This window comes from Callorhinchus milii, unplaced genomic scaffold (genome assembly GCF_018977255.1).
Source record: "Callorhinchus milii isolate IMCB2004 unplaced genomic scaffold, IMCB_Cmil_1.0 Scaffold1, whole genome shotgun sequence".
Taxonomy (NCBI): domain Eukaryota; kingdom Metazoa; phylum Chordata; class Chondrichthyes; order Chimaeriformes; family Callorhinchidae; genus Callorhinchus; species Callorhinchus milii.
The window spans coordinates 26,532,123-26,557,192 of NW_024704742.1; the positions used below are offsets into that span (position 1 = coordinate 26,532,123).

At 43.9% G+C, this 25,070-nt stretch overlaps 1 protein-coding gene across 2 annotated transcripts in view; it reads right to left on the reverse strand.

The window, feature by feature from the left end:
* The window catches only part of LOC103181323 (serine/threonine-protein phosphatase 2A 55 kDa regulatory subunit B gamma isoform), a 193,569-nt gene that overhangs the window by 38,873 nt on the left and 129,626 nt on the right, over positions 1-25,070 (reverse strand). For both annotated transcript variants that reach the window (XM_042338812.1, XM_007897730.2), the window contains 4 exons: positions 12,047-12,144; positions 11,476-11,641; positions 10,055-10,167; positions 1,058-1,235 (listed from right to left, as the gene is read on the reverse strand). In XM_042338812.1, the coding sequence (XP_042194746.1) occupies positions 1,058-1,235; positions 10,055-10,167; positions 11,476-11,641; positions 12,047-12,144 (555 nt within the window). The remainder of the gene's footprint in view (positions 1-1,057; positions 1,236-10,054; positions 10,168-11,475; positions 11,642-12,046; positions 12,145-25,070) is intronic.

A 25,070-nucleotide genomic window follows, 5' to 3' on the forward strand; every position in this document is an offset into this window, starting at 1 on the left:
CTTTGCAAGTGAGAGACCTGAGTTCAATTCCAGGCAGAGGGCGAAACCTTGGGCAAGTTTCCTTACTCCACACAGAGCCTAATAATAATCCCTCCAAAACCAAAAACAATAATAAATTGGTCATTTTCAATCTACGACTGTTTGTGGGACATTGCTGTGCGCAATTGGCTGCCGCGTTCGCCCACAAATATACAGTCAATTCACTTTACAGTGTGTTCTGTGAAGCGCTTTGGGACGTCCTCCCGACGTGAAAAGCATTATATCAAATGCAAGGATTATTATTATTTATATCAAATAAATGCAAGGATTATGAATATAGAATTATTATCACACAAGGGATGTTATTCTCAGAGGTACAAAGTAGCTGTGCAGCAGGAATTAGATGTCACTGAAAGAAGACAGGAGAATTGAGATTCCAAGGGATTTGCACACTATTCTGACTTGGTTTCTGGGTTCTGCTGCTCAAATTACTAATGAGAAAATAAACGGCCTATAAATCAATAAAATAAGTGGGACCACTGAGATGGAAACCCAGGATCCTTCAGTCACACATCTAGTGGACAACTGGTTGACCTTCCCAGGTTCACAGACCCATATAATAAGCAAAGGCCAGAAATTAACAAGGTGCAACTTAAAATACAATTCCATTGCAAAACCATCACTATCCTCCCATTACAATGTTTACTGTTCAGGCAATGCTTCTGAAAAAACTTATTAGAATTCTTTCAATACTGAAGAAAGATTTCAACATGAAATAAAAACCAATATTATAGCAGTTCACTGTCAGAATACGGGTGCCAAACTGCAATCGCTTCTGTACATTTGTTCCAATTCTTTTTCAATTGAGTTTATTGGAAATTTAGATGAAGTTATCTGTGGCGGTATTATAGATTATAAAACCTATGCACGCTTGGAAGCTGCAACACACTTCCAGTTCTCAGAGAAATAAAATTCATGTGTGGCAATTAACAAGAAAAGTTAAGTCTCAACAGGTCTGATTTCTGTGATACTGACAATTCCCTTTGAAATCTTGCTTGCATATTAGATCAAAGGATACTGAAACTCCTGTCTGTGATTCCTAAATGCCAGAGGTTAATCCTGAGGTCGTCAGCGGACATGTACGTCTCACAGTCACTGTTGACGGAGATCGAATTGATGTGATAGGTATGAGCGTTAGCAAAGATCCTCCGGGGGGTGACCTCCACCATAAGATCCATGGGCTTCAATACCGGCACCTACAGAGAGAAAGACATTATAACTAATGAGCCACATGAATCACAGCAGCTTTCTATGAACTCATTCACAACTCAGAATGGACTTTCATTCCAACATCGGTCTCTACACTTCAGAAAGCACCACCGTATTTGCACTGTACATTGCTCAAATTGTAGATTAGCAACACAAATTTGCTTAAGGGAAAAAGTATAGGTATTTACAAAACTGTTTTTTTTGTCAGTCAAGTGTCTGACACATGTGGAAAACTGTCATTAAACTTAAGAGTATCCAGACCAGACAGAGCTTCATGTATATATGCGACGTACACGTGGAAATTCTAGGGATGGGTGCTAAAGGCTGGCCTCGCCATCATCCTGAGACAGAGTAAAATATAAATACAACTTCCATAATACAAACATTAAAAGATTAAAATCTACGGACAGATCTTTCGTGAAACTAAATATCTTACAGTTAGAGCATTTTGTTTCCAGTGAATTTTCGGCAAGGATAATGGGGCAATAACAGACAACTGGATACCATTTCACCCTTCCTCTTAGCACTGTCCTTGTTATTGCTAGGCGCGTGCATCACTTGCAATATAATAATAATAATCCTTGCATTTGATATAGAGTCTTATCATGTTGTTGAGACATTTCAAAGTGCTTCACAGATTATACTGTAAAGTGAATTGATTGTATATTTTGTGGGCGAAACGTGGCTGCCAATTGCGCACCACAAATAGTAACCAATTTATTATTGTTTTTTTGTAGGAATTATTACCCCCGGAAAAGCAATCCGCCAATTGTCAATCAACCGGATTTCTACTTACTGCTGGGTAAACAGAGGCGTGTGGAGTAAGGAAACTTGCCCAACATTCTGCCTGGAATCAAACCCAAGTGCTCTAGCCACTGAGCTACAGGACTCCATGTAATTGTGTTATGTCAGAGGGATATAAATCACATCATCTCAAGTTTTTCCTGTAATACTACACAGACACCTGATCAGTTAATGTTATGGGGTATGACCCTTTCTCCAGACTGCATTGTGAGGCACTCCATTTGACAGAATTACAGGTCCCGAAGGGATTGCTGGATTTACAGCGATGTCGCCTCTGAACCTCTGCTTGAATTTGGAATCCCTACTATCTGAAGAGAATTTCACCAATGACATTGACCCTTTTCTTTTTAAAACATAAAATTACCACCAAAAATCTTTTGATTTGGGGAAATGTAAAATATTATTTTCCAGAAATATTATTTTCAAGCTTGTTTATACAGATGGGAAGCAATTGGACAAGCTGTGGTTGAGGTCAGGACCCTGGCCGTTTAAAAAAACAGTTTGATATTGTGATGGGAGGATGGTGGGTGGGTGTTCTGGAGAGATGATATCAGATGGACAATACGTCATTCTTCATCCAAACCAATACAATGATCTAGAGTTTTCAGTATTGGCACTCAGAAAGAACCCAGAAGTAACAAAAGCAGGTGGCAGCCTGATGTGATACTGGATAGAGCCACAGATTACAGACCAGGAACTTGCTGGTTCAAATCTTAGTTTGTGCTGTGTTTGCCAGTCTCAGCTGGGTTGCAGGGGAGGTTAAATTGGCCCTGGCCGTCCCAGGGTTAGAGATTTAAATCCATCGAGTTCTCTGGGCCTGATCACTTGCACATTTACAATGGCCTGGGGCAGGAGGGTGGTGGGGGGAAGAAATTGGAGGGTAACCATCAGTATCCTGTGTACATTGTGAGGTGATTTTTATTTCCCACTGTGTTTTTTAAAAAAATATATAAATGTATTAGGTCCAATTATTTTTAAAATAGTCTACCCATTAGCACTGCCTATGCTACTAATCACCAGCCTCCTCTCCTGACTCAAGAGGCCTGAGCATTACTAGCTGAGCCAGACTGACACTATACAAGGCTTTAACCTCCTTTTGTGCAAATTCCAATTTTTTCACTTAATTTTTTTCACTATTTTTACTTTAAAAGTTCAGCCCAATGGGAGGCATGAGAGTGTTGAGTTTTCAAGTGCTTTTTTTAATCTTGCTTTCTTTCATAGCCTTCCTCCCACACGTGGCTTTTTACAGTATCCATAAGCTATTAATTGCCTCTCCATATTTTGTTAGCAACACCCCAGACTGAAGCAGGGTCAACTCTCCCGTCATCATTAATATTAAAATAATCAGTATCTAAACATTTAGCTGCATCAGGGTTCTGAAACAAGGATTCATTAAGCCTCCATGGATGGACAATTAGACAATGGATCAAATATAAAATCAATTCAGACAGGAGCGTGATCCGAAGTGTTAGCAATGTCAATAGGAATATCCAATAATGATGGTATTCCACTGCAAGAATTAGTTTCAGCCCAGAATAACTGTTGCAGATAGTTGGTGTGAAGAGTATAAATAATCACATCCCTTGGGACATCTCAGGCTTCAAGCATCAGTCAAGCTCTGATCCTATAATTAGCCTGGTCAGAGATACACAGTCACCACTGTGAGTGCAAGGCACCAGTCCTGATCAATTTAGCACAAAGTCAAGGGCAAGATTACAATCTCCCCCACTTAGAAAAGGCTGATTCTTCAATCATTCTTCAGTTATTACCTCAAAATAATGAAGATTCTTGTTCAGGAACACATTTAGTAGAATCCTGTTACAACGTGCTTCATTAAATCGCAGGTTCGTTTGGAAAGGATTGAATGTGGACCTCAATATTTGCCTACTAAATAAATCCAACAAGAGTGGAGGAAGTCAAGAAGGATTGCTCTAAAATGCTGGCTGTCATCCTAAACAAATGTCCGACTTCAGTGTTATCAGGTTGCCGCCGACATCACTTCCTCATGAAGTGAAATCGCCAACGTTACTTCTGTGTGAAGTGGACAGGAAGTGATGTTGACTACAACCCGATGACCTGGAATTCAGCCATTCTTTAGTGTGGGTACCAGTCAGCGCACAGACAGATCTGTGCTTATGCACAGTGAATGCAGAAGTGTTAATGTCCCATTATAGCCCTATTGGGGATGTTAAGAACAAGCAACTACTGTATTATAATGGTGCCCCACTGAATAAATGGGCTTTGAAACGCTTTGAGACATCTCAAAGATGTGATAAGGTGCATTATCAAATGCAATGATTATTATTATTATTATTATAAAGAAATAGTTTTGGCCAATTGTGTGCAGGAAGTGGCATCAGCTGCATCTGCCATCCCAGAAGTCAGCCTTTTTCACATTTTGTTATAAAGGGCAACTGAGATACTGAATTCAGACGGCAATATTATAATAGTTGCCCTGTACAATCAGTCAAATGGACTCCCACTGTGTTGAACATTTCTATGGAGATTTGCATATGGACAAAGTATTATTGGTTCCCATTACTAATATAAAATAAGCTGCGACTCCAAAAATGGTTCTTCCAAATTGGACGTTGCGAAAACTGACGACTTTTCATTGTTGGGCTCAAGAGGCACGTTTGGGTCTGGCAATAAACTAGTAATATGAAACCACACAAATAGGAATTAACACACCCTATAGCAGGCACAGGCAGACATTTAAGTTCTGCAATGTTCAGCTGCTAGCCAGTCCTCATTCATAGGACATTGCTCTATCCCAGCCCCTCCGCCCTTGTGCCCAACATAGGCACAATTAGTAGCAGCTTGTCCTGTCTGTCTGACTCCCACGCATGTTGACCGAGATCAGCAACCTGTCTTGTGAAGGCTTTTAATCTGCTCTTCTAAATAGAGTTAAAACATCAAATTGTGCAGAAAGGATTATATAATGATAAGCTTTGCATTTAATACAGTACCTTAAATTATATTTTCTATATATTATATTTTCTATAAATTATATTTTCTCTTTGACCGAACCTTCGGTTCTCCTCTCGACTCTCTACCCCCTCCTCGCTCCCTCCCTTCCCTCACCCTGATCATTTCCCCCCTGCTCGGGTCCTGACCCAACTGTACAGCGCCTTGGGACGTCCTCCTGACGTGAAAGGCGCTCTATAAATGGAATCTTGTTGTTATTGTTGTACCTTATCACATCGTCTGGATTTCTCAAAGCACTTGACAGGATATACTGTAAAGGATGTACTGTACATGGTATGACAAGACCGAGGCTCTCCTGATTGGCTCCTGTCAGTGCCTCCTCAACTCGCGCTGACAGCATCACCATCCATGGTTGCACACTCCACTTTACTAAGCCAGATCGGAACCTTGGGGTCTTGTTTGACCCTCAACTATCCTTTCTACTCCACATCTGTGCCATGACCTGCTCTGCCTTCCCCCACCTCTGCAACGTCGCCCGGCTCAGACACTGTCTCACACCACAGGCCGTCGAAACCCTCATACATGCCTTCATTACATCGAGGCTCGACTATGCAAACTCACTGCTTGTCGGCCTCCCCAACTCCTCCCTCCATAGGCTGCAGATCATCCAGAACTCTGCAGCCCATGTCCTCTCCTGCACTGGGCTCCGCCACCCTATCATCCCCATCCTCGCCCAACTCCACTGGCTTCCTGTCACACAGGGGATACAGTTCAAGATCCTGGTCTTCACCTTCAAAGCTCTCCACGGTCTACCTCTCTGACTTCCTAAACCCCTACCACCCTGCTCACTCCCTACGCTCAGCGGGTTCTGGCCTACTTCACGTCCCCCGCCTTGCTCGTTCCGCTATTACAACAACAACAACAACAACAAGATTCCATTTATAGAGCGCCTTTCACGTCAGGAGGACGTCCCAAGGCGCTGCACAGTTGGGTCATGACCCGAGCAGGGGGGAAATGGTCAGGGTGAGGGGAGGGAAGGGAGGGAGAGAGGAGGGGGAAATGGTCAGGGTGAGGGGAGGGAAGGGAGGGAGCGAGGAGGAGGAAGAGAGTCGAGAGGGGAGCTGAAGGCACGGTCAAAGAGAAAGGTTTTGAGACCGGCCTTGAAGGAGGAAAGGGAGGAAGCAAGGCGAAGGCACTGGGGGATGGAGTTCCAGAGCCTCGGGGCTGAGAGGCTGAAGGCCCGACCACCGATAGTAGGGCGGTTGGGGCGGGGGACGTGGAGCAGACCGGAGCCAGAGGAACGGAGGGTACGGGCAGGTAGGTAGGGGGATAGTAGGTTGGAGAGGTAGGAGGGAGCAAGGCCGTGAATGGCCTTGTAGGTGAGGATGAGGATCTTGAAATCAATCCTCTGGGGGATGGGGAGCCAGTGGAGGCGAGCGAGGGTGGGAGTGATGTGGTCCCGAAGCCTGGTGCGGGACAGTACACGAGCTGCAGAGTTCTGAATGACCTGCAGCTTGTGGAGGGAGGTGGCGGGAAGGCCGGCGAGGAGAGAGTTCCCATAGTCCAGCCTTGAGGTGACAAAGGCGTGAACCAGGGTTTCAGCAGCGTGAGGGGTGAGGTAGTGCCGTAATCTGGCGATATTCCGGAGGTGATGGAAGGCGGTGCCAGTTGTGGTGCGGATGTGAGGGAGAAAGGACAGCTCAGGGTCGAACAAAACGCCGAGGTTCCTGACTGGCTTTGAGAGGTGGAGAGTGCAGCCTTGGATGCTGATGGTGTCAGCGCCTGAGGTGCGGAGGCGCTGACGTGAGCCAATCAGGAGGGCCTCGGTTTTTTGCACGTTGAGCTGAAGAAAGTTGTCTCTCGTCCAGGACTCGATGTCGGACAGGCAGGCTGTCAGGACATCGGTGGTCGTGGAGTTGAGAGTAGAGGAGGAAAGGTAGAGTTGGGTGTCATCCGCATACATGTGGAAGTTAACCCCATGTTTGCGGATGATGTCACCAAGGGGGAGCATATAGAGGGTGAAGAGGAGGGGACCGAGGACAGAGCCCTGAGGGACACCACATGAGACAGTACGGGGGGTGGAGGAGAAGCCATTCGTTGAGACGAAGTGAAGACGGTGAGAAAGGTACGACCTAAACCATTCAAGGACAGTGCCTTGAAAGTTGAGGTGGGAGGACAAGCGGTGGAGTAGGATAGTGTGGTCGACCGTATCGAATGCTGCCGATAGGTCGAGGAGGACGAGGAGACAGAGGGAGCCCTGGTCACAGATGGTCAGGATATCATTGGTGACCTTGACCAGGGCAGTTTCTGTGCTATGAGCAGCACGGAAACCTGACTGAAGGGGTTCAAAAAGAGAATGGGTGGAAAGGAAAGAGCGCAGTTGGGAGGCGACAACTCTTTCCAAGACCTTGGAGAGAAAGGGGAGGTTGGAGATGGGCCGGTAGCTTGATAGCTGCGACGCATCAAGGGAGGGTTTTTTCAGGGTGGGCGTGATGATGGCAGTTTTTAATGGAATGGGGACAGAGCCAGAGGAGAGGGACAGGTTTATGATGTCAGTGATGTGTGGGGCAAGAAAATGGAGCTGGGAGATAAGGAGTGGAGTGGGGATGGGGTCAAGGGAGCAGGTGGTTGGTTTTAGGGATAGGATGAGTTCAGTGACAGAGGGTGGGGAAACGGGTACGAAGGTGTGTAGGGGAGGATGGGTAGGAGTCGGAGTGTGGGAGGGAAGGGGTGGGTGGTGGGTGGAAGTTGGAGGGGAAGTGACCGCGGAGCGGATTCCCTTGATCTTGGATTCAAGGAAATCCAGCATCTCCTCGCAGTGAAGGTTGGAGGAGATGACCTGCGCGGGGTGGCGGGGGGACGGAGGAGTCGGGATGTGGTGGAAAACAGTAGCCTGGGGTTGTTCTTCGCCTCCAGGATTATCCTGGAGTAGAAGGACGACTTGGCCGAGGCTAGAGTGGAGCGGTAAATTTTGAGGAGGTCCAGCCAGATTTGTCGGTGGACCGTTAAGCCGGATTTGACAAAGGTGCGCTCAGCAGCCCGCACCTGGCATTTCAGTGAGCGGAGGTGGGTGGTGTACCAGGGGGAGGAGCGGGAGTAGGAGACAGTGCGGGAAGTGATGGGGGCAAGAGTATCGAGTGTGGAGGAGAGGATATTGTGGAGGAGGGAGAGAGGAGAAGAGGGGTCGGTGAGGGTTGAAGGCCAGAGGGAGAGGAGTTCAGAGGACTCCAAGGCATCGGTTAGGGATTGTGGGGGTAACTTCTTCCAAGGGCGGTAGAAGATGGTGGTGGGTCTGGTGGAGGTGGGGAGGGGGGTGGAGGTGGTGAAGGAGATGAAGTAGTGGTCGGAGATGGCCTTGTCGGTAATAGTGACATCCGAGACACTGAGGCCCCGGGTGATCACCAAATCGAGTGGGTGGCCGTGACTGTGAGTGGGGGAGTTTATGTGTAGGGAAAGGTTGAGTGAGGAGAGCAGGGAAGAGAAGTCTGTGGAGATGGAGCAGGAGGGGGTGAAGTGTAGGTTAAAGTCGCCCAGGATGATGAGGCGATCGGAGCAGAGGCAAAGAGATGTGAGGAGTGTTGAAATGTCAGAGATGAAGGTGGGAGAGGTTTTAGGGGGCCGGTAGAGGAGGAGGATTTTAAGGGAGAGGAATGAGGGGTGGGAGAGGGTGAGGTGCTCGAAGGAGGGGAAAGAGCCAGTGGAGTAGGGGGAGAGGGCAAGTGGTGTCCTTGAGATAAGGGCAACACCACCGCCACGGCGGTTGGGGCGGGGGATGTGGTGGGAGGTGTAGCCGGGTGGCGTGGCCTCCGTGAGGGGGAAGGTGTCGCCTGGGGTGAGCCACGTTTCTGTCAAGGCCATGATATCAACGTTCTCATCAAGGATGAGATCGTTGATGACCAGGGCCTTGTTGGAGAGGGAGCGGACATTTTGCAGTCCGATGTGGAGGGAGCGGTTGACAGAAGGGTGTGTGGGAGGGGAGGGGGGTCCAGGTTGTGAGGCAGGGGTGGGGGAGATGGGGATGAGGGAGGAGAGGTTGACTCCCCGGGTCTGTGTCCGGGGTGGCTGGCGAGAGTGGTGGGGAATATTAGCGGGCAGGCCTTCCGACACTCTGCATCCACCCCCTAGAACTCCATCCTGAAGTCCCTCTGTCTTGCCCCCTCCCTCGCCACTTTCAAGACTCACCTCAAGACCCTCCTTTTCTACTGTAATTTTGATCTCCCTGCTTCCCCCCCCCGCCCTCCACTCTTTCCCACCCCGAACCCCAGCTCGGGTCCGTAACTCTGTCTGTCCAACACCTTGGGACGTCCTCCCAACATGTAAGGCGCTATACAAATGTAATTTTATTGTTGTTGTATATCTGACTGACTGTGTATTTTGTGGGCCAATGCAGCAGCTAGCATGCAATGGTATTTGTAGTTTAATGACACAGTTACATTAAAAAACAGCAAAACACAGCACAAAATGAGTTTTGCCGTGCTAAAACATTATGTACATAAAGCCAGGTTGAGTTTCACTCTTTCAGAAATGTATAGTAACAATAATAGTAATAATCCTTGCATTTGTGCCTTTTAAATTGGAAAGATGTCTTAAAGTGTTTCTCATGATTACTGTAAAATGTGGCAACTGTGTATTTTGCACTGCCTAATTTCCTGCAACTATGGAAGCAGTATCAACTTCACTAAACTATCGTGACCCACATGGAAACCATCACCACGCTTAAGAGTCTCCAAACTAAATTACTGAGAGTTCCTCATTTGTATGGTTTCCATTCATCTGATATGGAGTTGAACTCTCTCTCCAGAGGAGCACATTGTGCTAACCTAATCCAAGAGAGTTCAGTGATAGTTTATTAAAGGAGATCCAAAGGCTGGGGACGCCAATGTGTCCGTTGGATAACTGCTGGAGCTTAACCAGTTAAAACCATCCAGTCTACCATTGCAAAAACTGGCACATTTGCTGCCATCTGTCTGGCTTGTTCTACCCTACAGATTATGGTTTTGGCAGGATTCGCAGGAGCTCAGTGGGAAGAGCCCTCACCTGGACTGATGTCTCAATTATTAGGAGTTGTGCTTACCTGCAGCACTGTAACCGTAGATAGGTCCTTGAGTCTGCCTTCTTCATCTTTGAGGTTATAACCTTCTGGCCTCTTGTCCCTTTCACTGACCTTCCATAATTTAATAGTTTTATCTAAAAGAATTAAGAAGACATCACAGTGCATCAAGAAGAGAGCAGCAATAGATGTGAATAGAATTACATTAATGCCAACAACTTGGATTTATATAGCAGCCTTCACATGAAGCAGAGGCTCAGGAGCAGTGGTGGAGCTTGATACCGAGCCAGGGAGAAATGGGAGGTTACCGTAGGCATAGTCAAAGACAAATAAGTTTTTTTTCTTTTTTTTTCTGAGGTTTTCTGGTGCAAACTGAAGATGGGCAAAATGGGGCAAGGCAGAGGGATTGAGGCAGAGAGTCTCAGAGTTTGGGGACACAGTGGCTAAATACATGGCCGCCGATGGTGGACTGGAAGGGGGGAGAAGGTGGTGGGCTCAATAATCAGGGTGTGGGAGAAGAGATTGCAATGTTTCTCTTCCTCCATTATGTGGGTTCCTGCAAAACCTGTGAAGTTCTATAGAGGCAGAATCCATTGTGGGTTTCAAGAGGAAAGTACACAGGTATATAATAACAATAACGATCCTTGCATTTCTTATAGCACCTTATCACGTCTTCGAAACGTTTCAAAGAGCTTCACAGAACATACTGTAAAGTGAATTGAGAATTGACTGCATATTTTGTGGGAGAAATGCGGCAGCCAATTGCGCACAGCAGTGTCCCACAAACAGTCGTGGATTGAGTGACCAAATTATTATGAAGGATAGAGGCTTGAAAGGGCATGGGGATATTTGTAGGAACTCTTAGGAACACGAGCAGGCGAGTAAATTATTTGCTTCAGTCAGGGTTCGACCACCGCCAATTTCTTGGACCCTGTAAATGTTGGTATGTTTTAGGTCTACATCAGGCTCAGTGTTTTTTTTTGCTCAATATCAGTTTATTTTTCCAGAAGGGCTGAGGTCTAAGCAATCTGAGGTAAAAAAAAATATTTTACTGACCAGTTGTGCTAGACCCAAAAGATTGGTTCAGATTTGGGGCTCTTTCCAATGACATGAAGACTATTCATATTCCAATGTGAACATTGACCTATGAAGGAATAAATTGCAGGGCTATGGGGAAAAGGCAGGTAAATGGGACTGGAAATGGATTGCTCTTTAAAAAGAGCCAGCACAGACATGATAGCCTGAATGGCCTTCTTCTGTGCTGTAAATTTCTATGATTGTATTTCAATTGCATCTAATTTTTTCTAAGTAAAATGCATCATAAGCTATATATTTTCCACCAACAAAAAAAAACGCACAAGCACATTTTGAGTATCCTTGAAAATGCAACATTTAAACTGCTGCAATTTTTTTCCTGTACCACGGCAGACCAGCTGCGTACTTACCGTTGGTTGAAAGGAGGAAGTGAGCTGCATTCTGTTGAGGGAGCCATCGGATCTTATTGATCTTTTCTTCTATTTCCAGACTTTTCAGGTAATCAAACTCGGGCTCATGACTCTGGAAGGTGCTGTAAACATTGTATTCACCCTGCTGGTGAGGCTGTTTTTTTGTCTATGATAAAAAAAATACGCTAGTTTCAAAGCAGAAAATACTCAGGACTTTTTTTTACCCCCCGAGACACAAAATTTAATACTGGTAGGTGAACTTTCAGCAATTCTGTCCCCTCGCTTCTCCTTCAAAACCCACCTTAAGATCTATCCTTTCTTCCATCATCACTCTTAACCCAGATCCTTCCCCACATCTCCCCTCCCCAATCTCAGAGAGTGTGACGTGAAAGGTGCTATATAAATGTAAATAGTAATTGCTGTTGATCTGAACCCGTTTTTTGACAAGTCAACAACAACTTGAACATAGTAGTCAAGCACACATTCTGCCAATTAATCTATTGCCTCCTCTCAAAGTTACAAGTCTTGATAATCAGGTTGACATGCAGGGTTACATTCCATTGACACCCACCTCTTGTTCTCTCTGGAAGATAACAACTCGACCCCCCTTGTCCCCTGTAGCCAGCAACTCTCCAGTGTGGTTGAACTCGACGGTAGAAATTATATCAGCTGAAGGAGAAAGAATCAAAGAAAGAAGGTCAAATGTAGAACTGAATGGGGATTATATGTTCAACTATAGGTTAGCTTGTAAAAGATATTAAAAGATGAAACTTTCAGAATGCTACCCAAAGTTTTATTTAACCCGGAGGTTAAAAGATGACATGCAGGAATATTTCACATGCACAAAGTTAAGGTTTTTAAACTTACAGAAGTAATATTGAACACAATGGGCATTCACCAGGAATTGTTTTAAATCTAAGTGAGAAGCATTCCTTGACCAAGTAACACCACCAGGTTAGCTATTTTCGGCCCATTGATTATTTGCCTGCACAAATAATAAAACCAACAGAGAGTGCAGCAATAAAATATGCTCGGATAAGTTTACGCCACTTAGTACTTTGAAAATGATAACATCTAATTTACAATCCTCAACTGTATTCAAAATAAAGGTATAGACTGGACCCTGGTATATTCAGAGATAAAGACCCCACATTATATTCAGAGACACAGACTGGTATGTTCAAAAACAAATGTAACATTCTATGGATTACAGTAAACCCGGATCAAGAGTTTAGGATGCATCATGACAATAAAACAAGATGGGTTTAGGCTCAAAGGGCAAATTCATGACAGATACTTATAAGTTTTTCTTTACACAGAGGGTAATCAAGAAAGATGGGCTCTTTTAAAAAGCAGCTTGATGCAGTGCTGGGGGAGTTGGTATGGTGGGTTTTATGGTGGGATGAGATCAGATAGCTGAAGGGCCTTCTTCATCCAGACTGATCTCGTGATCTTCTGAAGGAACAGTATGGTTGCATTCCTCTATAAACATATTAGGAACTAGGTTTACGCCAATCCTGTTTCATGGACTAGGACTGTGCTTTGTAAACAAACTTGAATGCAGTGAGAAAATCCTCTTTCATGCAATTTACACTGGTAGTCTGGCTCTAGATAAACATACACGAAGGTTGCATCAATTTTCAAAACCTTCATCCTAGCAATTCTTCCCATTAGCAGGTGATGCAGAAGCAACTGCTGATTGTGGAAAAAAACATCTAATGTACAACGCAGCCAGGCAGGGCACTGCCTGATGCCATTTCAGCATAGAAGATGCCATTCGGCCCAACATTCCTGTTCCAGCTGTCTGATAGAGCTATGAATTTAGTCCCAATCACCTGCCTTTGGCCCATGCCCCTTTATATTTTTCTTTTTTCAAATATTTATCTAATTCTTTTAAAAACTATTATGGATTCTGCTTCAACCACTGTTTTGACCAAGAGGGCACCCAACCTCACCGCACCTGCCATGCTGTTTCTCTGCTACCTTTATTTCACTTTTAAGACCAGTTCCTCATTGGCATTATTAGCTTATGGGCATCACCTCTCCTTTCTACATGCCTTGTAACACCCATTTAGGTGCCAAGTTTTATCATTATATACCAATAATAATCCTTGCATTTCATATAGTGCTTTATCACGTCATCGAGACATCTCAAAGCGCTTCACAGGATATACTGTAAAGCAGAGCGCTGTGTATTTTATGGGCAAACATAAACCAAGGAGGTTTATAGTTTAAGTGTTTTGTTGCACCTCCTTCCCTCACATCACAGTGATCAGTGTGAAAGAAGGTTTGCAAAACAACAGGAAAGGAAGAAGGTAAACTAACTGAATGTGCTGCTTTCAGCAACAATTGATTGATGAACTAGGCAGCAGGTCAGTTCTTCAAGCAAAGCTGTCTGGAGAAGAAAATTATGCAGAGCTCCAAACTGGAGTAATTTTAAATTTCCTCTAGCCCGCTCGCTCTTTCTCTTTTATAATCCCAACACCTTGGAACGTCCTCCCGATGTGAAAGGTGGTATATAAATGCAATTTGTTGTTGTTATAATCGTTTTGACTTTAAGACATAGAATTACTTCAGTTTACTGAGCTCCATGGCTTGGGTTTCATCTCCTGGGAAAACTGGGCATCTGTATTCCGGGGCTTCTGTATTGTGTATAAATACAATATGATGTATTACTTGTTATGTTTAAATAAAATCAGTGCAATGATGCAATGTAATGTGCCAATTTAAGAAGTCATAAGCATGAGCAACTTGAAGGTTACAATTACTTTGTGTGTTTGATGTTGTGTTATAGCTGGGCACTGGTACAACACAATAACAATCTACATTTATATTGCACTTTTCATGTTCGGAGGATGTCTCAAAGTGTTTCACAGCGCTGGATGGGCTCCTGAGTTAGGGGTGGGAGGAGAAAGACAAAAGCACAGTCAAAGAGAATTGCCTTGAACGCAGGGAGAGATGGAGTCAGAGGAGCTCTGGGATGGAATTCTCGAGAGCAGAGACACAGTGTCTGAAAGCCTGCCTGCTGATTATGGAGTACATGTTCGCTGAGCTAAGGGAGAATAGGTGTTTTTTCAATATAACCCAATATGACATAATTACTGGGCATCCTCTTCTATCTCACTCACTTAATTATGACAGCTCCTTTCCCCAACCTCTGCAAAAGTAGTTGCCGCTTGCCTAAATTCACACCATTCTTCTTATGGGTACTGCTCAACACAAGACAGCTTATAACCTCAACTTTTGCAGAAGCCACATAGTGAGGCAATCACACTCTATCCATCTTAATCAGGAAATGTCTTGCACTTCTACCATGTCATCGCACCATCAAACAGAAAAGTGCTGAGCTGTTTATAATGCAGAGAACAGTAGTCTCCAAGTAAATAGGTTTGCAGAGACATTTGTGACTTGAGCACAGCACAGACTAGAGTTCTGTTTATTGTACTACAGCCCTAAATAGACCATTCCCATCTGAACTTAATACAAAAGCAAGCAAGTGATGCTTCAGTTGTACAGACCCTTGGTCAGACTCCATCTGTACTGCGTTCAGTTTTAGGCACCACATCTCAGGAAGGATATTTTGGTCTTGGAGGGGCTACAGCGCAGATTCACTACAATGATACCGGGGATGAACGGGTTAAATTATGAGCATAGGTTGCATAAACTTGGTTTGTATTCCCTGGAGTTCAGAAGGTAAGGATGATCTAACTAAGGTGTTTAAAATGATAATGGCATTCAATAGGGTACATACAGAGAAACTATTTCCTCTGTTGGGGAAATCCAGAACACAGGAGTGTAATCTTAAAATTAGAGATAGACCATTTTGGAGTAAGGAGCAAAACCAGAAAGCATTTATTCATACAAAGAGTAGTGGAAATCTGGAATTCTCTCCCCCAAACGCCTGTAGATGCTTGATCAATTGGAATTTTCAAGACCGAGGTCGATATATTTTTGTTAGGTAAGGAGACAGATATGGAGAAAAGGCGAGTAAACAGAGTTGAGCTACAGACCAAACATGATCTGCCATGATCTAATAGAATGGTAGAATGGACTCGAGGGGCTGAATGGCCTACTCCTGTTCCTATGTTCCTGTGAAAACAAGCTCTCACATGTTACACCCAAGCTTACACTTAGTTCGTGGAACTGGTATTATCAATCTCCTGCAATTGTTTAAATCCAATGGAGGAATCTTGCAATGCCCAGACCTGATAGTCTCCTGTGTTGAAATTTCTATGATATCTTCCCACAGATATTGAGAAGAGATTCCTGTCAGCCCACCAGTCGGTATCAGACTGATAATCTCTAATTCTGCAGGTACAATCAATACAGTACATGAAGCTTTTTCATTTTCAAGGTGCAACTGAGAGTAGAAATCCACGTTCTTTATTCTTGATGAACAGCCTTACACATTTGCAACAAGGTAAGCTTGCAGTTGAAATACAAAATGGCTTTCTCCACAAGCTCCAGACCACGCAGAACTCCACAATCCTCCGCAGACCTCCTGTGTTAGGCTCATCACCCTCCTCCTCACCCAGCTCCTCTGGACACCTTATTTTCCCAATGACTAAGATCTTTGCCTTTATCTTCAAATGCCCCAGTGGCCTGATCCCCACCCTACTCCTGCAATCTCCTGCTATTATTATTATTATTATTATTATTATTATTATTATTATTATTATTATTATTATTATTATCATCTCCTACCTCCCCGGTGATTCACTTTGCTCCACCAACTCTGATCTCCTTCTTGGCCCACTCCACCCAACCCACCATCAGCAAGTAAGCTTTCAGCCACTTTGCCTCCATACTCTGGAACCCTCTGCCTCACCCCTTCTTTTCTGCATTCAAAATTATCCATTTGACTGTGCCTTTGGCCATCTCCCCTTAGATTACCCTTCCAGTTCAGGCTCCTACTCAATCTTTGTAAACTGCCTGAAATAGTCTCCCTACATTAAAGATGCTGTATAATTGAAGATGTCTCAAAGTGTTCATGGGATTTACTGTAGTGTAGTGACTATGTATTTTGTAGGTGTACAGCAGAGTAAGCTTGATGGGCTGAATGGGAGAATATTGTTGCTATGTTTTTTGGTGCTTATTATAATCGGTTACATTACCGTGGTTCTCCAGTTCCATAGTTAGATTTTCATGACTGTGACTAAACTTCCAGCAATCTGAACTTAGACTGTATCAGTTCAAAGTCCCAAAGTGGGCCTGGAACCCACAGCCTCCTCACTTGGAGGCAAGAGTACTGCTGACTGAGCCAGGCTGACAATAGGTAATAAAAGCCCAAATAAATTATAGTTTCTTTTGTTTTACGGACTTTTGAAAGTCAGAACCGTTGCAAAGTTGCATGGTATAAATGCTGATGAGGATCAGTTACTAATTGATTTGATCTAAATATAATACAGTGATCACATTGCACATTTCAAACCCAAACCTGGCAATTACTGCACGCACAGGTAACGATATCATCCATCACGATGGTTTCCGTGGCATGAAAGGGATTTATTTCTAGAACATTCCCACGGTTAATCCATCAACGCTTAATCAACTGTTGAGGCAAGCCCAGTTGATATTTTGCTGCAAATTAAGAATGTGAGTGCTTTTAGGAACTTTAAATCCAATCGCTGTACAAGAGACAGTTCACTCTTCGCAGTCAGTGCCTGAGTCAGTTCACTCTCACCAGCAGTTTCAGGAGTAAACGTTTGACATCTGCTAACCTCAGTGTTACTTGGTGTTAAATGTACCGCATTGTGATTCTTTGCGATGCCTCAAGCACACAACTATCAACATCCACTTCATGATACTTTCAAGAAAAACATATATAGCCAGCCTGTACTAGTTTTGATTTCACAGCTCGGTGAAACATTCATAGGGAAAAAAAGATATAACATACATTCAAACCACACAGACGCACAGTAACGGTGTTAAACATTTAGGATCACAATTTGTATTTTTTTCCAATACTAATTGTGATTAACGTACCATTTCTCCTTTTTTAAAAATAAGACTTTCGATAACACTGGAAATTTGGGATAATAATAATCCTTGCACTTGATATAATTTAATTATAGGTTTTAGATTATTCACACATTATAAGTGCACAGAAAATAGTACAGAGCAGCCACTCAGAAACTAGAAACTGAAGCTTATCCACTTGGCAGAGCACAACGGCTCACCCTTAATCAAACATCTCCAAACTGTGCTTTTAAGACACAGATGAGATGCAAACAGAAATTGTAGAGACTTGGGCCGGATGGAACATATAAATGCAGGATTAAGTCAGATCCGCCAAAAGAATTTGAAAGACCGGAAACAATTGAACAATTGCGCACTGAACACAATGGGTTTAGCCTGGAAAGGGGCATTATCAATTTTGCCTCACACTCCCTCCAATTGTGCAGAACAACAACAAATTGCATTTATATAGTGCCTTGTCCGGCTCTGTCCTAGACTGGTTCAGATCGTACCTCTCACACCGCCTCCACTTCATCTCCACAAACAGTTTCTCCTCTAGCCCCCCCCATCTCATGCAATGTTCCTCAGACCTCTGTCTTTGGTCCCCTCCTCTTCAATATCTATAAGCTCTCTCTTGGTGACATAATCCGCAGACATGTATGCGGATGACACCCAATTCAGTTGAATGTCAACAAGACTGAGTCTCTCCTGATTGGCTCCCATCAGCGCTTCCACACCTCACCATCCAAGGATACACACTCCACCTTACAAAGCCAGTCCAGAATCTTGGCGTCTTGTTTGACCCTCAACTATCCTTTCTACCCCACATCCGTGCCATGACCCGCTCTGCCTTCCCCCACCACTGTAACATCGCCCGACTCCACCACTGTCTCACATCGCAGGCCGCCGAGACCCTCATACACACATTCATTACATCGAGGCTTGACTATGCAAACTCCTTGCTTGTCGGTCTCCCCAACTCCTCCCTCCATAGGCTGCTGATCGTCCAGAACTCTGCAGCCCATGTCATTTCCCGCACCAGGTTCCGTGACCCTATCACCCCCATCCTCGCCCAACTCCACTGGCTTCCCATCACACAGAGATTACAGTTCAAGATCCTGGTCCGCAACTTCAAAGCCCTCCATGGTCTTGCTCCCCTTCTGCGACCTCCTAACCCCCTATCACCCCTGCCCGCTCCCCCTGCTCAGCATTCTCCAGCCTGCTTCATGTCCCCTACCTCGCCCACCCCACCATTGGCGGTCGAGCCTTCTGCCACTCTGCCCACACCCTCTGGAACAACAAAAACTTGGATTTATATAGCGCCCTCCACACCGGATGGCGTCTCAGAGCTCTTCACAGTAACAGATCCCGTAGCCGAGCCAGGGGGAGGGGGAGGAAGTTCACCAAAAGCGCAGTCGAAAAGAAAGGTCTTCAGCCGAGAACTGCAAGTGGGACAAGAGGGGGCGAGGCGAAGGGAGTGAAGAAGGGAGTTCCAGAGCCTCGGGGCGAAGTGGCTGAAGGCACAGTCCCGGTGGAGCAAAGGCAACGGGCACTGTTGTGAGCAGAGAGGAGGTCCGAGAGGTAGGAACTCCATCCCGCAGTCCCTCCACCTCATACCCTCCTTTGCCTCCTTCAAGACCCATCTCAAGACCCTCCTCTTCGACTGTGCTTTTGATCACCCTGCATCCATCCCTGCCCTCCACCCTCCCTAATCCCAACTCCCAGCTTGGGTCCGAAACTCTGATTGTCCCGCACCTTGGGATGTCCTCCCGATGTGAAAGGCTCTATACAAATGTAATTTTATTGTTGTTGCCTTTCATGTCAGGAGGATAACCAAGGATAGTCAAGGGTTTGCACCCGAGCTGGGATTGGAATCAAGAGTGGTAAAGGGCGAGAGAAGTCGGAGGATGACTGACAGTCAAAGTCAAAGAGGAAGGTCTTGAGATGGGCCTTAAAGGAGTGAAGAACCCAATAAATAACAAATATCATCAGAATATACCACAGCGTATTAGCCAAAGCTGATGATGATTAGCAGGTGCCAATCCGAATGTCAACTCCTCCAGTAGTGAGACGGCACAGGTAATAGAGAACATATTGTCAATAACTGAAGACATCAAATCCATCTACATTAATGCTAGTATGCTTGGTGGATATTCTTGCATCATGAGACATTTGCTGCCTTTCGCCATGCCATGGTCATTGCCATGAACATCAGCAGCTGCCTTAAACTCATGTCCAGACACTGGTCACAACGACGTATTCCTGTTTGCATCTCATGTGTGGTTCGTCTTAAAAGCACAGTTTGGGGATGTTTGATTAAGGGTGAGCCGTTGGGCTCTGTCCAGTGGATAAGCTTCAGTTTCTTATGTTTCTTTCTTAGAAGTGGTCCTTTTTTCCTTCTTCACATTAACTCTGGGTCTGACCATTGTGTTACAGTGGGATGATTCTGAATTTCAATGCCAATGATCTGGAAAGAAGTCGCCAAGCTATTAGTGGTGGCCTCAGCAGAGATAGCAATCAAGCACCATCAGACTTCATTGATACACAGCCTAACAACTAAATACATCCCTTTGTGACCTTGAGGGTCAATTCTTCTTTCTTGGATTTGACTTCAGGTTCAGATCTCCTGGTATGATACTGTGTTCTATAATGTTCGTTCTTTCTCAGTTTGCTTGTCTGCGCAGGTTTATGAAAGCTTAACCACAAGGTAACCCAGCAGAGAGACAAACAGAAATCACGAGTCGATTCTGATTCTAGACTCTTGTCTACTTCTCCAGAAAAACAACAGCAGGACAGCGTGTGGAATGCAGTGTGGGAATGAATGGAATGAATGGATGATCGTGCTTTTAAACTGGTCTTCATTTGCCCAGTGATCTGTTTTCATTGGTAGCTATGCATCTCACCTCACGTGGAGGGAAAGAAATGAGCAAGAATATATTTCCAGAAACCCCATGTAGGTCAACTCAACTACACAAAGAGAATATTGACCTAGCGTACATCCTTTGGTGTTATTTTCTGTTGTACATCCACTGATACTCAGGAGAATGGTGTCTGATCACACCAAGCTCAGTCTTTCACTGTGTTATTCTTTAGACATCAATTCTGATTATGCCTGATGATCATTCATCCCGTCACGCAGATCTCTGAACTGACACTGTTTAAGCTTTCATGACACATCTGTTACTGAAATGCATTGCTGAGCTTGCAGATTTTATCAATTATCGTGGAGCAAATGGATAAATAATTCAATTGACTTAAAGTACAGGAAGATCACAGTAAAATAGGGTTATCATGACAGATTGCATACTAAACTGCATTAGCAATTCTCTTCCACGAAGAGCTTTCATGCTTTCCTTAAAGTACGATAACGACCAATCTGCCTGCTCCCTACTAACCTGCCTGCTCCCTACTAACCTGCCTGCTCCCTCTCTCACTGGTCGGCTTTACAACCCTCGCCCTGTAGGCCCCACCATCGGCAGTTAGGCCTTCACTCTCTGGAACTCCATCCTAGAGTCCTTTTGCTTCAGTACACAGAAGAATACACAGAATACACAGAAACTCGAGCAAGCTGATTTTAAACCAGGTTGTGGAAGCATGGCTCTGGAACTCCAACCCCCAGTGCCTTCGCCTTGCTTCCTCCCTTTCCTCCTTCAAGGCCGGTCTCAAGACCTTTCTCTTTGACCGTGCCTTCAGCTCCCCTCTCGACTCTCTACCCCCTCCTCGCTCCCTCCCTTCCCTCCCCTCACCCTGACCATTTCCCCCCTGCTCGGGTCCTGACCCAACTGTCCAGCTCCTTGGGACGTCCTCCCGACGTGAAAGGCACTCTATAAATTAAATCTTGTTGTTGTTGTTTCATATGCTCTTTACTGAACTGTATGAACTTTACTGAACTGTATTGACACAAGTACAAGATAGTGACAAGTAAATCTAGAAGAGGATTTAGGAGGAACTACTTCACGCAGGGGGTGATGAGATTGTAGAACTCGCTGTCTGAAGCGGGGTTGAATCAATGGCAGATGCATTCAAGAGGAAGCTCGACCTTCACAAGAGGGAGAGGGGAATAGAACAGTAGGGGAGGGAAGAAGGAATGGATGGAGATATGCACAGTATATGCACAACATTGAGGGCCTTCAACATTACCTCTCCCTCTGGGCTGTTTAGACTTTCACCTTCATCATGTCCTCTCCTGCACCAGACTCCACGAGCCTATTACCTCCATGCACGTTCGACTCCACTGGCTCCCCATCCCCAGTGAATCAAATTCAAGATGATCTTTCAAATCCCTCCACGACCCTCCCCACTCTATCTCTATGACCCTGTAGCACTCGCGCCTTGGGAGTTAGAAGGTTGTGGGTTCAAACGCCATGTCAGGACTTGGAGCTCATATAGTTCAATGACACTCCAATCTTGCGTTGGGATGTGCTGTATTGTCAGAGGTGCCATCCTTCAGATGAGACATTAAACTGAGGCTCTGTCTGCTTGTTCAGGTAGATATTAAAAGTACCATGACACTATTTGAAAAGAAAAGAGAATTTCTTTCCAGTCTCCTGGCCAACAATCCCCCAAATAAAACTGGTCATTCTGTTTGTGGAGACATTGCTGTATGCAAATTGGCTGCTGCGATAGTCTACAAGATACAGTCACTATACTTTACAGGATATCCTGTGAAGCGCTTTGAGACCTTGTACTGACTTGAATAGTGCTATACCAAATGTAAGGATTATTATTATATGAAAGAGATTATATTATATGGAAGGATTATTATTATTATAATAACCAACAAGATTGGTAGTATAGTAATTTGAAAGAGGACTGTCTGGCACAGTTTCATCTGTCATAGTAGAGAACACGTTCCACTAATTAGACCTAATATGCATTTGCTTAATGCCAACCATAAACGTCAATTATTGCTCTCTGCAGGAAGCAGCTATCAAACTTCGAAATGATGTATGCACTCTGCCAAGATATAATTTACTGGGCAAGATTTTTTCTGTAAAAAAATTGGGACCCAATTTAATTATAAGGTAAATGATGAGCATCTTTTCTTCAAGCAATTAGAAAGCTTTGAAAAGACAATTGATGCAAGCTAAATTAAGCATGCTGGAAGTTAATAGCCATTCTACAAGTGTAATTTCAGTCTTGGTTACAATATTATCCTCACAGGCCAGACCGTGAAAAATCTGGAGCTGTACTTATCTATTCATGCACTTAATTCAACATGTAAAAGGAAAGGAAAACTCCTAAATGTGGGATTGAGGAGGGTTTATATCGTTTCTAGACCATGGCTGCTACCAGAAATCAAAACGTTTATTTTATGTCAGCTGGAAACTCAACTTCTGAATTAGCATTTGACCTCAGACAGACAGAAACTAACCCACAGGAAGCTCTCTGATAACTCCCACATTTATAGGACAACTCTGTCACTGATTTCAACAGTTCTCTGCAGATTATCTTTGATCAATTTTCTTACGCTCACTCTTTTTCCCACCTGGATTGGTGCCATTATCCTACACGAGAGGTGCTATAGATGTGCAAATTGTTATTGTTGTTCCATGTCTCAAAATACTGATGATGTGCACTCACTTCCTTTGGTCCAGTGAACTGCGCAGGGAAGCTCTTTGACTGAAGATTATTTTGAACGAGTATTTTAGTCTGAACGTTTTATTGGACAAAAGCATAAAGGCTCATACTTAGCACAAAGCATTTACCACATCGATATTCTTTCTTTAAAAGGGGCATAAATTAGCCCCACCTGTATTGAAAACAAAATTATTTTCACTAAAATGTTAATCAAACAGCTCATTAATCTCATTTCAATATGAAAACTATTGCAGATGTTATACTTATTGACTTGTTAGGTATCAATTTCCCAACTGCTGTACATCATTGGGGTTAGTTAGAGTTTGTTTTTAAATAATGTCTGCAGTCATTGATAGGCCTGTTCATACATTTAGGAGTTGTTTGCTTGCAATAATGCAAATTTCATTTCTCATTTACTACGTCTGATAGCTATTAGCACTGTCCTGTGGGGGCTTTCCATACAAGTAATTAGATCAGACAATAGCATTATTTTATTCCATGTAAGGGAATGAGAAGCTCCCAAAGTGACAGATATTCAATCCAGATGCTGACATTTCCGCACCATCAAAAGCTAATTTGAAAAATAAAATCATTTTTTGGGGGGCATGCCATTTAAAATACGCACAGAGAGATGATGGCTCCTCACATCAATGATGGTAAGGGGAGGTGAGATCTAGTCACTGTCATGACAAAATATGCCAAATATTATCACAGATGTTATCTAATTCTCTTTTGTAAATACACAAATTAAACATTTAGAGCGCGTGATCACATCTGAATCAGAGACATGTCGTATTTCAATTAAACAAAAATTGTTCCAGGTCGACAAGGCCTCGTAAATCTGGGGAAGCTGAATTCATTCATTGCATGTATGAGATAATGTGTTCAGAGGCACGACATCAACTTTACAGTTAAGAAAGGGTCAGTTTTGTAGTGTTAGAATTAATAATAATAATCATCATCCTTGTGTTTGGTATAGCCCCTATCATGTGGAGAGGACATCCCAAAGCGCTTTGCAGGATTTAGTAAAATGCAGTGACTATGTTTGTAGGTGAATGGGCAGTCCATTTGCAGACAGCAATGTCCCACAAACAGCTATGAAGTGTGTGACCAATTTTATTTTGGGGATTGTTGCCCGGACACCAGGAAAAACTTTTTCTCTTTTCGAATAGCGCCATGGGATCTTTAACGTCCACCTGAACAGACAGGCGGAGCCTCGGTTTAATGTCTCATCCAAAAAACTGCTTCCCTTCTCTCTCCCCACTTCTCTCTCCCCACTCGCCTCAAACTGATCCAATAACTGTGTACATTTGCTTTCATCCAGTATTTAAAAGGGGAAAAAAACACACAGATTGCAACTGTGGAGTCCTGTAGCTCAGTAGTTAGACCACTTGGCTTGCAAGCGAGAAACCTGGGTTCAATTCCAGGCAGGGCAAAACCTTGGGCAAGTTTCCTTACTCCACACGCCTAATAATAATTCCTCCAAAAAACAAAATGATAATAAATTGGTCATTTTCAATCAACGACTGTTTGTGGGACACTGCTGTGCGCAATTGGCTGCCGCATATCGCCCACAAATATACAGTCAATTCACTTTACAGCATACTCTGTGAAACACTTTGAGATGTCTAGAAGACGTGAAAAGCGCTGTATCAAATCAAGGATTATTATTATTATTATTAACTGTGCTCCTGGAGAAACAGTGCAGTTAACACCATAATGTTGCTGGCATGGCAACCGCAGAGAGGGCTGTTATACGAACAATCCACAAGAGACGGTGAAAACGAGAGAGGGACAACGAGAGAGACGTGACCAACCAGTCTACATATTGCTAACAAAACACTCAATTTTAGTAAACAAAGCCTTTCTTTTTTTAACGTGATAGCATTTAATACTTTCATTTTCAAAAAATATGTTTTCACCTAGGACATTTACTTAAAAGTTGCTATTATTTTGGGGGGGAGAAAAAATGGGTATATTGGATTTAAGCTTCAAAACAGTGAGATGTAAGGGTGGAATTTAAATTGTGTTCATAATACTTATTTAATTAGAAGCGA